At 41.3% G+C, this 12,569-nt stretch overlaps 1 protein-coding gene across 2 annotated transcripts; it reads right to left on the bottom strand.

The window, feature by feature from the left end:
• Positions 1-4,058: 4,058 nt before the first annotated feature.
• On the bottom strand, positions 4,059-9,577 carry LOC125710136 (gastrin-releasing peptide receptor-like). Of its 2 annotated transcripts, none has more exons than XM_048979471.1 (4): positions 8,774-9,577; positions 6,596-6,947; positions 5,223-6,446; positions 4,059-4,667 (listed from the first exon to the last, which is right to left on the bottom strand). In XM_048979471.1, the coding sequence occupies exons 1-3, from the start codon at positions 9,181-9,183 to the stop codon at positions 6,123-6,125; spliced, it is 1,086 nt and encodes a 361-aa protein (XP_048835428.1). In that variant the 5' UTR covers positions 9,184-9,577; the 3' UTR covers positions 4,059-4,667; positions 5,223-6,122. The 2 variants fall into 2 exon arrangements, with proteins under 2 accessions (XP_048835428.1, XP_048835429.1); XM_048979472.1 differs by having other exon boundaries at positions 4,059-4,590.
• Positions 9,578-12,569: the final 2,992 nt, after the last annotated feature.

The following is a 12,569-nucleotide window of genomic DNA, read 5'->3' as shown; positions in this document are numbered from 1 at the left end:
ATTTCAGTTCTGCACCAATCTAGCATAAACAGGATATAGATATAAATGTATTTACTGAGATAAGTATGATGATCATGTTGCCCAGGGAAACCATGAGCAGAACATGTCATCAAAACAAAAACAAAAGCTTACTTAAGCTTAGAACAGATCTTTTGTATTGTTGCATTGTAACTCAGTATAAGCATCTTTTAATTGGGGAAATTAGAAGGCTATGAGTAAATGATATTGAAGAAATTAGCATCTTTTTTTTGCATAACAAAATTGCAAACAAGAAACCCCTTCACATACAAGGAAAAAACAAACATTCAATCATTTACGCAGAAAATCTAAAAAAATACCACATATACAAACTACTTAATAAAAAATAGATAAAACATAGTAATGTTTAACAAGATAAGGTAATACAGTTAGTGCAGTATTGCTAAGCAACAAATGTGGTATTGGATGTATTACTGATGATGCAAGTATTACACAATGAATTACCAACAATATAAATATTGCACAGAGAATTAAAAATAGTGTAAAATATTGCATACAGGGCAAATATTGCACTTGGCTGTGGTTATTACACAAGAGAATTATTGCACATCGAGAGAAGAGGTAGGAGGGAGGGAGGGAGAGAGAGAGAGAGAGAGAGAGAGAGAGAGAGAGAGAGAGAGAGAGAGAGAGAGGCAAGGAAAGAGACGGTCAGTGCATGTTGAGGTTCAATGTTGTTATGGCTCTGGGGGAGAAGTTGTCCCTGAGTCTGTTTGTCCTTGATTTGAAGGGCCTGTAGGGCCGTCGACAGGGTAACAAGTCAGAAAGGTGAAAACCAAGATGTGGGGGGTCCTTCCGAATGTTTTCGGGCCTGCTGAGGCAGCAGGAAGTGTATAAGTCTTGTAGGGAGGGCAGAGAGCAGCCGGCAGTCCTCTGAGCGGCGCTGATGACATGCTGAAGGCCCCTCCTCTCTGCTTCACTGCAGCTCCTGTACCGCGCACTGTGATACAGTATGTCAGCACGCTCTCTATGGAGGAGCGGTAAAAGGTCCCCAGCAGCTCTTGACCCAGATCATTCAGTCCCAGGAAGTGAAGTCGCTGCTGTGCCTTTTGAATGAGCGCTGTGGTGTTTGCAGTGCAGGACAGGTCAGCAGAGATGAAGGCACCCAGCAATTTGAATACTGAGACTCTCCCCACGCAGTCGCCGTTGATATATGAGGGGTCGGGTCTGCACTGTGCCTCCTGAAATCGATGATGATTTCCTAAGTTATTGTGATGTTCACTGTCAGGTTATTTGTTGAACTCCAAGCTGAGGATCTAAGGATCTCATCCCTTCAGGCAGACTGGTACCGCTTGTTTCACTGTCTGAGGATGGGAACTGAGACAGTCCTTTATCCAGGTGCAGGAGACAGCTTCCTGACCGGGATATCCGGGATGACTGCATTGAAGGCTGAGCTATAGTCAATATAGTCAATAAAAAGTCCCATGACATTTATAATATTTATAATATTATAATATTTATAATTTATAATATTAACCTGTTAATGCTTTGGAGACAGAAACTCGTGTGAATAGAATCTCATCAGTCTGTCTTGTCAGTGATAACTGTCATAAGTTGCTTATTCAAACACGCGTCTATAGCTGGTCTGTTACACAAGAAAAGGCTTATAATAATGAATAGGGTTATTTGTGCTTCATCTTTGTAATTGTTATTCCTGAAAGTTGTTTACATGAATGGAGTAGTCCAATGTGAAGCACTTGGCATCGAAACTCCTATTTATCATGAAGCATCTGACTTCACCCTGAATTTTGGGAGCTACTTTAAATGATCAAAAGGTTCCAGAACAGTCTGAGACCCACGGGTAAGTTTATCATCTGCCATTTCCTCCCCTGTTTGAAGTCTAGCCAAACATACTTCAGAACTGCTGAGGTATTCCACAAGAAGGAAAACGAACCACATGCTTATATTTTAAATTAGACATATTTTAAAATATATTAATATAAATTTTCAGTATAATTAGCCTTCAAATATGACTTGATAAACATATCTTTTATTCATAAATATTTAGAAACATCATTTGATACCATCATCCATCTATCCATCCATCCATTCATCCATCCATTCTTCTTCTGACCATTTATCACATACTGAAATATTGTGATATAGCTGCCTAATTTAGCCTAAAACGAGCATTACTAAAAAAAAAAAAAAAAAAAATTGATCATTTACTGTTACTATTATTTCCATGCGGGGTGGCATGGTGGTGCAGTGGTTAGCACCCTGGGACCCGGGTTCGAGTCTCCGCCTGGGTTACATGTGTGTGCATGTTCTCCCCATATCGTCGTCCGGTTTCCCCCCACAGTCCAAAAATATGCGGAGGCTAATTGGAGTTACCAAAAATTGCCCATAGGTGTGCATGTGTGAGTGAATGGTGTGTGAATGTGCCCTGCGATGGGCTGGCCCCCGATCCAGGGTGGTTCCCTGCCTCATGCCCATTGCTTCCGGGATAGGCTCCAGACCCCCCATGACCCAGTAGGATAAGCGGTTTGGAAAATGGATGCATGGATGGATGGATTATTTCCATGCATCATGGCACTAAATCAGAATCAAAGCCCCAGGCTCGATACTAGAGATGGAAATCATGATTCTTTTCATGGAATAGTCCCTTTTTGTTATGGTGGGGCATGACAAAGGAGGGAAAAAGGGGACAAATGAAAATGGGTCTATTAACAGAACAGAACACAACAAAAAGTAAAAACAAGGAAATAAAGGAACCACAACGGGTGAAAAACTAAACAGGAAAAATAAAAACAAACTAAAGAAACCACGAGCTAAAGACAACTAGGGATCAGAGCAGGATATGGCAGCTTGGGGAGCAGAGAAACACACTAGGGGCTTAAGGGCTACAAGACAGAGAGGGGGGAGCAAGATGACCAGCGACACCTGCTGGCCAAAAGGGGACAAGAAACATAGGACAAGGTCAGACGGGCACCAACTCTGACACCTTTAATGTTTAATAAAGATTTATTTTATATCTTGCATTACATATCATGCTTAATATTAAATTATATTATCCATACTGGTACTTTCAGACGTCTGTACCCCAGTGTGTTTCTGTACATCATCGGTCTTAAATGGCATGATTTAATTCCGTGATCTTGTTTGTGAATGAGTTGCGCAATAAGCCGATCATTGAATAAACCGAACAAAACGAACTTATCAAACTCAACAAATCATCGTAGCAAATGGGGTAATTTTGTTCACTGAAATAAGTATTTAATGTAGAAAGTCATTAATGAACAATACGTTTACTCAGTACAGACTGGGCATCAAGCATTAACTCTCTGGACAAGACATGATCTGTTTCATGTTTGTTTGTTTCAATTTGTAATGGTTATTGTTCCCTCTTACTCTTCATTGACTACCCATACCTAAGCCCCACTTTTGCACACTTCCGAAACCTCCCATCCAATCAGAGGCTTCGAGTACAGACAGCTCCTCATTTCCTGTGGTGCCATGTTTGATAGACTCAGGCACCATTAGGCAGAAAACCTGGCAGTATGGTTGGGATGGCCTGGTTCGTCGCTCTTTCCAACGGTGTACTATGCAGTCATACAGCAATCAACCCGGTCACTGAGCACCTTAACTCTGCGTTATTGCAGTTGCGGGCTATGTGGTTTTCAGAAATTGCAAAGCAGTACTGAGTTTCATTACGATTCAAAGAAATTCCCACTTAAAACACAATAATTTTATCGACACTTACTGACTGCAAAACAAAACATACACAAATATCAAGCTTTTCTTCAGAGAATTGTATTCATTCCAATGCAGGGTAACACACTGTTATGCTGAAAAGGCGGTGTGTGTTTTCTCCTCAGCAGAACTATCAGTCAAAACCCAGACCACTTTTTTTTTAGCAGCAGCTAACAACAAATAAAACTCGAACTGATGATTCAAGAACATTCACCCAATTGTTCTACACTACTGAAGATGTCTTGTTTGACAATTGCAATTGTCCCAGAAGCCTTTGTGCATCACTGCTTGCATTCTTAAGAAGTCAAAACTCTGAGTCAGAGAGGGTACAAAATCTATAATTATTTTTATACTCTTTTTCTTACACTTGAGATACAACTTTCAGCTACACGTATTATCCAAGTACTATTAAGTTACATTTTACACATTTAGCAGACACTTTTGTCCAAAGTGACGTACAAGTGCGGCAATTAGAACATTACAAACATACATGCTGTCAAGGAGTCGACTAAGCATTAGTGTGACTAGACTGAGCTTCCAGTGAATTCCCAGGTACAAGTGTAAGCAGGATTGGAGCAAGAGCTGCACGACAACTTCTAACAAAGCAAGAGCCTAATAAATCTATTCAATGACAAGAAGTGTAACATACTGTAAGAACATTCAGGGAACATACAGAGGCATCAGCCTAGTAGAGGAATTCATGGAACAATTAGGTCTTGAGGCTCTTCTTGAAGGTGAAGAGGGAGTCTGATGACTGGATGTGGTTCAGCAGCTCATTCCACCACTGGGGAACCACACAAGAGAACACTGTGGAGTGAAACTTCTTGTGTGATGGAAGGATCTTCAAGTCAAATTGGTTTGCTGAATGAAGGGGGCAAGATGGAACACAGGTCATGTGAAGCCTTTTCATGGGGATGAGTGCTTGATCATTGATGGACCTGTAAACCAGCACAAAAGACCTGAACTTGAGGTGAGAGTCAATCAGGAGCTAGTGAAGAGAGACAAAGTGGGGTGTGACATGAGATCGTTTGGGTCACGGGTGTCAAACTGCAGTCCTGGGGGGCCAGAGCCCAGCACATTTTCGGGTTTCCCCTCATTTAACACACCTGATTCAACTCCTTGTGCTAATCACCACGTCGCTCTTGAGCTGAATCATTTGTGGTGGAACAGGGAAAGAACTAAGCTACACAGGACTCCGGCCCCCCAGGACTGCAGTCTGACATCCCTGGTCTAGGTTGAATGAATGTCAAACAAGTGCCATGTTGTGAATCATCTGCAGTGGTCTGACAGCACGGGCTTGTAGACCTGCTAGTAGAAAGTTACAATAGTCTAATTGTAAGGTATCAAGTCCCCGGACTAGAAGCTACACAGACAGAAAAGGCCTGGTTTTCCTGATGTTATATACAATAAATCTGCAAGATTGGCAAAGCGCTGTTATGTGCATAGCAAAGGACAGCTGGTCATCTATAATCACTCCTAGGTTCCTGGCAGACCTTGATGAAGACAGGTTGGATGATCCAAGTGATGTCATGGTGGATAATAGGGCTGGGAGGCAAGATAACAAGCTCAGTCTTGGAGAGGTTAAGCTGGAGGTGATGGTCCCTCATCCAGGATGCCATGTCACCCAGGCATGCAGAGATCGAGGTAGAATGTCAAGTAGATCTGGATGTCAGCGGCGTAGTAGTGGTAGGAGAAGCCATGTGATTGGGTGATCTGACCTACAGGGGCTCATTGAAAAAAAAAAAAGCAAAGTATATACAGTACACTATATGGACACCATTTTGTAATGTTGTATGAAGGACAGCTCTTCATTAGATTTTGCAATATTGCTGGTGCGATTTGAGGTCATTTGGGTAGAGTATTGATGTTCGGTGATCAGGATGTTCGGTCAAATCACTTGACTAGGGCAGCTCTAGCAGGCCAGAAATTTGGTAAACGGCATCCAATAATGGTGCCAAGTTGAAACTCATTAATATCCTCTCTATGAAAATCCATTCTATTTCTTACAGAAAACTGCTGGCTGTGTGCTTAATCATACACCCGTGTCAGTTGTGGGTGTGGCTTAATCGGCTAATTTCTCTAATACTCTTACAGTAACTGTATTATTTTGATGTGAGCAACACTGAGGAAATAATGTGTGGGATAATCAAAATCTGTCTGTTTCAGACTGATTTAATTCATTTACCATCAGTTACTTTTTTTTTACTTCTTGTGTCAAACTGTTATCCCCTCCAACAAACTATTTTCACCCGGCAGTCCCACGCTGCGTCTAAGTTCATTCAAGTTCCTAGGAATTCACTTCTCAAACAAGGTAGAGAGTTATGCGACAAAAGCACGCTGCTTCGTTTCACAGCTGGTTACTGTAGATGAAGCCGAATTTGCCGCGCGATTGGCTAGTGCTCCTGATGAAAATCATGGGGAAGGGGTTGCCCTGACACAGGACGGCCAATGGCCAGTGGGCAGCAGCAGCATAGCTGCTTGTTGAATTGCTTCTGGAAGCTGTGGCTCAGTAGGTAGAGGGCAAAGGGGTTGACGCAGGAGTTGGCAAAGGCCAAGAGGCGGGCGCTGACACTGGAGATGAAGTGAAGCATAGATGTGTCCACCTCGCTGTAGTGGTAAGAGCGGTACAGGTACAACGCATGACTGGGAAGCCAGCAAACCGCAAACAGGCCCACAAACACCAAAACGGTCTTCGCCAGCCTCTTTCTGGTCTCCACCTTAAAGCACAGATTTGAGAAAAAAGGAGAAAAGAGAGAAAAAGTTGAATCCCGATTTAGTTTTAATTTTGGTTGAAACACTAAGTTGGTATAGATGTAGATATAACTGCCTACTGTGTTGATTGCAACCTCAATGAAGTGGCACCTACCTGTCTTCTCACGGGCACATTTCCTTCTCCTGGCATGTTAGATGCGCTCCTGAAGAGGCTTCTGGCAATGAAAGAGTAATAGATCGAAATAATGAGCAGGGGTATGACATAGAAAATGAGGAAAGAGGCCATAGAGTGGATCTTGGGGTGCAGATCTCCTGTGTGTGGATAGGGGGCGCAAGTTACAAATGTCTCATTAGTCCTGGTGATGTTGAAAGTATGGAGGTCAGAGAAGATGGCTTCAGGGATGGCCAAGGCCATGGAAAATATCCAGATCATTGCCACTATGAAGCAGATTTTCGCTTTAGCATTGGAGGGTTGTACAGTCATTGGTCTGACGATTGCCTTGTACCTGAGGGACAGAGAGCAAGAACAGCCAGTCAAACACAACTGTCATAGTGACAGTTTCAGCTAATGAAATGTTATAATATCAATCAATCTTGTAACATCTGCTGTGTCTCCAGAGCAAATATGTCGCCTTTGTTTAGCTAATAAGGAAGTTTCCTACATTTTACTGATCATGAAAAATCAAGTGACTAAAGCATCACTGTCACAGAAAAACCAAGTAAGTCACATGGGACCTCCCTGGTTATTAATTATGGTCAGATTGTTATTTCCGGGGAACTACAGCTACAACTATGTCTTTAACCCTGCGGATTTTGGCATCTCAACTCTTAGCATGATCTCATACATGATAATGAAAAACTATGTATAAGACACATGGAACTGGTGGCATGGTAACAGTGACTGACAAGTTAGTTATAAGGCAAGTGAAAATTCCCCCTCCCACACACATGCACACACGTCGGGTATACTTATCCCTTATGGGGACCGCTCACACACATGCACACACACACACACACACACAAACACACATACGTGATGATTATAGAGTTCGCTTTTCCGGAATGCAGCTTATTACATCACGCAGCATTGTTCTCAAGAACAGCTATTGTCTGAAATGCATATGAATTGCTAATGCATTTGGTATGATGAATGTGATTATGATTATATAAAGAATGCATGAAGATTAAGAGAATATGGCACAAAAAATTATTAAATATTCTTCACTGCAAAGATAACAGGGTATTTATATACAGGATGAATAAAAATGAATGTGTGTTCTCTTCAGACCTGTAAAATATCTCCGAAACAGATACTGATTTTAAAAGGCTATAAATTATAATTCATAATATTGGGTCCCGTTTTCTTCTAAAATTAAAAAGACACATCAATTTCTCATAAAACATCGCAGATTTAAAACAGTATAAAACATAAAAAATAAAACATGCCACTGTTACGAGTAACATAACCGTAAATCAAGTAAATAGCGTGAATCTTACAATTCTGAACTCTCCTATGAGTTTATTGTCTGTTTTACTTAATACCTTACAAATGAACTTTATTCATATGAAAATGCCTTTCGATCTTAACATTTTTTATATGACATACAACAATATTTTCACACTCAGTCGGTGAATAACAAATCTTTGGTTTAATATATTAAATATGCTGTATGTCTGTGTGTTTCGTATAGAGCAACATGGGGGTTAGGGAAGAGAAGCATGCCAGCGTACCTGTACTCATACTTGTGCAAATGGTAAATAAAGGATCATTTCGTTACAATCCAATTAATGACGGACAAAGAGCGTAAATTATAATGCAGGAAGCACAGGTTCTCAGCATCTTCTCCAGTGAGTGAGCTCTGTTTGAAGATACACATTTATACACATTTATGATACATTTATTAATATTTGTTTGGTTGTTTGTTTTTGGAATCTTAGCTATATTGGCAGAATTGATCGGGGCAACGGATTAAATCGACTCATACGTCATTACGCTGCATTACATTTTCATTTCCTATATTGAAGTTACGGAGACATTTTGTTTAAATGATAATGAAAATGAAAGATTTTTATCGGTCACTCCATCATCAAACTGTACTATTTACAGGGTTTCGAACTAAGATCATTGTTTCTCTGGCATAAGGTATAGCTGTAGGCGCCTATACGTTTTATAGATTATGAGTTGTCCTGTTTTTGCTAGCGTAAGTGATTTAAAATGTATTACAATATAAAATTATTTCTTAATATTAAAGGTGCTCGAATTTCTAAAATCTGCAGAACGTGATAATTGTACATTAGGCTACAGATCGTGAAAGTACTTCGAGGTGCTTACCTATCTGCAGAAAGGACGGTCAGCGTGAAAACAGAGACCCCGACAGAGGTAAGCTGGATGAAGGGTATGAGTTTGCATCCCACCCTGCCGAAAAGCCACTCGTCAGCCAGATAGCGGCTGGCATCGACGGGAGCGCAGGTGAGGAGAAGCAGCAGGTCCCCCAGGGCCAGGCTGGACATGAAGAGGTTGGGGGCATTTCTCATCGACTTCATGGCGTAAAACGTCTTGATCAGGGTGATGTTTCCCACGACCCCGACGAGTATCATAAACCCATAAACCGTGGCGATGATTATGCCAGGATACCATATCGGATGTAAGGACAGCCGATGAGTGCGGTTTGCCAAGGAGGTATTTGAGGAAAACATGCTTGTTAATTCTTGACGTAAAATAAACGATTCATCTGAAGACATTTTCCAAACTTTGTTTTATATAGCGCTAAAAATTCGTTATGATCTACACAAAGTCATAAGAAATGCATCAGTTTGCGAAACATAATTTTAATATTTTTTTAACAACAAACAACAAAAAACAAACCAAAATGCGTCATTTTTAAAAGTTGGAGCTCTGTATTTGTTTTCGGTCAATAGCTTCTTACACAGTAAGCGTCGCAGCTGTATTCAGTTTTCTGAAATGTCAATATAAATTCTCTTGGATTTTCAGTCCAACATATCAGCTCTTTTATTCTCTGTGTATTTTTCTTGAGAACGAACAGTGACTGAAGCTTCTCGATCCGTTCACTTACACTGAGCTGGCAGACTCGAGCGGCTTTGAAAACCTCGCTGCTCCTGCGTCACGGTCAGCCAGTCCCGGTCGCAGCCTCAAAAAGAGCAGGAGAAGCGCGGCACTCTGCATGTTGACCGAAGATTATGCGCCCACCGGCAACTTTTTAACCCTTTGCATCATACAAACGCCTAATGTTTATGCTGAGGAATTTATCGATGAAATTTATCTATGAAACCTATTAAAATAGATTTATCGAACTCGGAGGATTTAATTATAGCACCCTATCTCGCTTTCAGCTTGGAGTTTATTTAAAATTTGCATGCACATAAACCTATTTATTCAATCTATGTTACACACCCGAAATATAAGCTGTAGCCCTCCACTCCAAATTTAAAACGAACTCAAAGAATTCTATTAAATTCTATTTGCAAATGTGTATGTGTGATATACAGCTGCGGAAAAATTTAAGAGGCTACTCTATATTTTTAAACAAATATGCATTTTTAAAATCATGGTTTAATCGTGGTTTTTGTTGGCAGAAGGCAAAGCTGAGCTGCAGGATGCTTTGAGGTTCAAAATTTGTAAGACAGCCGTACACATGAGCAAGGTGAAGCAGGAGACACTGGGAACGACCAGAAACCAGCCAGGTAAAGGGTGGAAGCAATTTTCTAATGCTAGAGATGGCCATTAACTTATCCGACAGTCTCTCATGAATCGCAGAATGACATCAAGTGACCTTCAAACAGAACAGGAAACATTAAGTGCAGGTGTGAGATGCACTGCTTGGATAGTTTATATCAGGCTCCTAGAAGCAGGACTGAAGTCCCATAAAGCAAGGAAGAAGCCCTTCATTAATAAGAAACAGGGAAGAGCCAGGCTGCAGTTTGCAGAAAAATATATATTATTCACAGACACATACACATAAATTGAGAAATGAGTGAAACAAAAAATTGTACTGTGATTTCTTATTTTTTTTTCCACTGCTGTGTATGTCATATGAATGGAGTGGTGGCTCTGAGGCTATGGATCTGTACCCGCAACTGGAAGGTTGCTTGTTCAAATCCCATGAATGCCCAGAGTGATTCTATTCCGTTGGGCCCTTGAACAAGGCCCTTAACCTGCTATTGCTTGATTCTGGGTATGGTGTTAATCTACATCCAGCCCTATAGGGAGGTCCTCCAACTTAAAGGGAATAACTTGGGGGTTGATGGCAGGATTGGCACTCCAGCCACCGGAAAAAAACCTCACACCTGTCTATTTGAATTAGTGTGGTGCTGAGGTATCACCCACTGCATGCCTGCACTCAGGTTCTCATCCCTGAGGTGGTGGGTGTGGCACTGCACTGTAATCAGTGCATGCTCCTTACCTCTATATATGTCATGCCCTACCTGGCACCCCGTGCTGCATGGAACAAGGATTTTTATTACGCAGTTGAGCTTTTAACAATGGATGCCTGTATCTCATATTAGGTTTGGGTTTATGATTTGTGATGATCATTGCTGAAGAACTCATTGTATGTTGGGTTGAGGGAACTGCAATAATCACTAAATGATGATGACCTATGACTGAAGGATGCTGTTTTAAGATGATGTGAGGGGGATAAAGGGATCTCGAAGGAACAAACAGGCACACTTAGGTTTGCTTCTAAAAACGATTTATTACTTGCATTAAAATCAGAACCAAAATATTGGATCAAAGGCAATGCAAAATAATATATATATATATATTAAGAAGAATAAAACTGCCAATACAAAAGATTATAGGTGTATATATAAAAAAGTAATAATGAAACATGCATACATAGAAAGTGCAAATTGATAGTATGGTTATTGCGATAATTGATTGAATCAACACATTCACACTGCAAAGGTGCCACCATCACCCACCTTCACTCTTAGACAGGGGAGCCCTTTTCAGTCCTTGCAGGAAACCAACACGTGAGTCCCGAGAAAGTGCCGGGCGATGCGCGCTCTATCCCACGGTTGAGCTCCGGTCAGTACTGAGATCTCCCCCTTCCTTTATACTAATTTTGGGTGCTGCGTGCGGGCAGGGGGCAAGCTGGCCAGGCTCACCACCCCCCCCCCCCCAGGCAATGCGTTCTCAAATTTTCAATTTTGTCTGAGTAATGCCGCCTGCAGTTTCAATCGGAAGTGATAAAACAAGTTGTTTTATCGATGTATCAATGTATCTCCCTCCTCCTAAGGATGGGGGTAAGTGTTCTACATACACTGACTGACTAGGTGCAGTTCCCAAAATAATTAAACAAGTATCCTTGAGCAGTGTTTTCCCTCCCCATGAAGATAAGGCAGGTGTCTGATCAGTCATGTACAAAACATATTGAGCAGCACCTTTCCCTGTCCTCAGCAAGTCCCTCCAAAACCTGGGGAAACACGGTAATCGTCCTTCAATAGGGTAAGGATCCCAGAACGAGGATTAGGATACTCTGAAACCAGTAATTTGTGGAAAAACAAGTTATATAAGTGATCAGAGAGGAAATAAACCAAGCTATTGCAGTTTTACCCTTAATACAATAATATTATAGGTGCATCAGGGACGACATATTTGATCAGTCCATACATGATCAGAATCAACCAATACCTCAATCACCTCATATGTATGACAGTAACAGGAGCACAATGATTAATTCTAGGCAACATAGTCGTCCGCAAGTTCGCCCTAATACAGATGGGTGGAGTGTAGATACTACAGAGCTGGGCTTTGGAGATCCTGCAGAGAAGCTTGAAGCCCTTTATGGCTGCAGATTTTATTAAGGAATAGTTAAGCCAGATAGAGAAGTATTAAATTGCCGAGGTGAATTTCAGTTGCTAAACTGTCGATTGATGTGAATGTGTATGTGAATCACAGGGGCGCCATATAGGGGGGAAAGTTTAGAACCAGAACCAGGACATTGGAAAGTTAGAACCAGTTAGAACCTTGAGTGATAAGGGCCCTAAAAAATCTGAAACATAACGGGAGTGTTCTGGATTTGGGGGCCCAATATGATATACATTCATAGGGCCCAAACTCTCTAGCCGTGTCCTGTGATGAGGTGGCACCCCATCTTCAGTTATTT

Source organism: Brienomyrus brachyistius, chromosome 16, assembly GCF_023856365.1.
Source record: "Brienomyrus brachyistius isolate T26 chromosome 16, BBRACH_0.4, whole genome shotgun sequence".
In the NCBI taxonomy this organism is placed as follows: Eukaryota; Metazoa; Chordata; class Actinopteri; order Osteoglossiformes; family Mormyridae; genus Brienomyrus; species Brienomyrus brachyistius.
Note: the sequence above shows the minus strand (reverse complement) of the source record. Positions and strands in the feature narration are given on the sequence as shown.

Bases quoted from the DNA above. Each gene is read 5' to 3' on its own strand.
- LOC125710136 (XM_048979471.1), bottom strand. From the start codon at position 9,183: ATGTCTTCAGATGAATCGTTTATTTTACGTCAAGAATTAACAAGCATG. The intron at 6,948-8,773 runs GTAAGCACCTCG...TCTGTCCCTCAG, and splicing joins ACCGTCCTTTCTGCAGATAG to GTACAAGGCAATCGTCAGAC. The intron at 6,447-6,595 runs GTAGGTGCCACT...CTGTGCTTTAAG, and splicing joins ATGTGCCCGTGAGAAGACAG to GTGGAGACCAGAAAGAGGCT.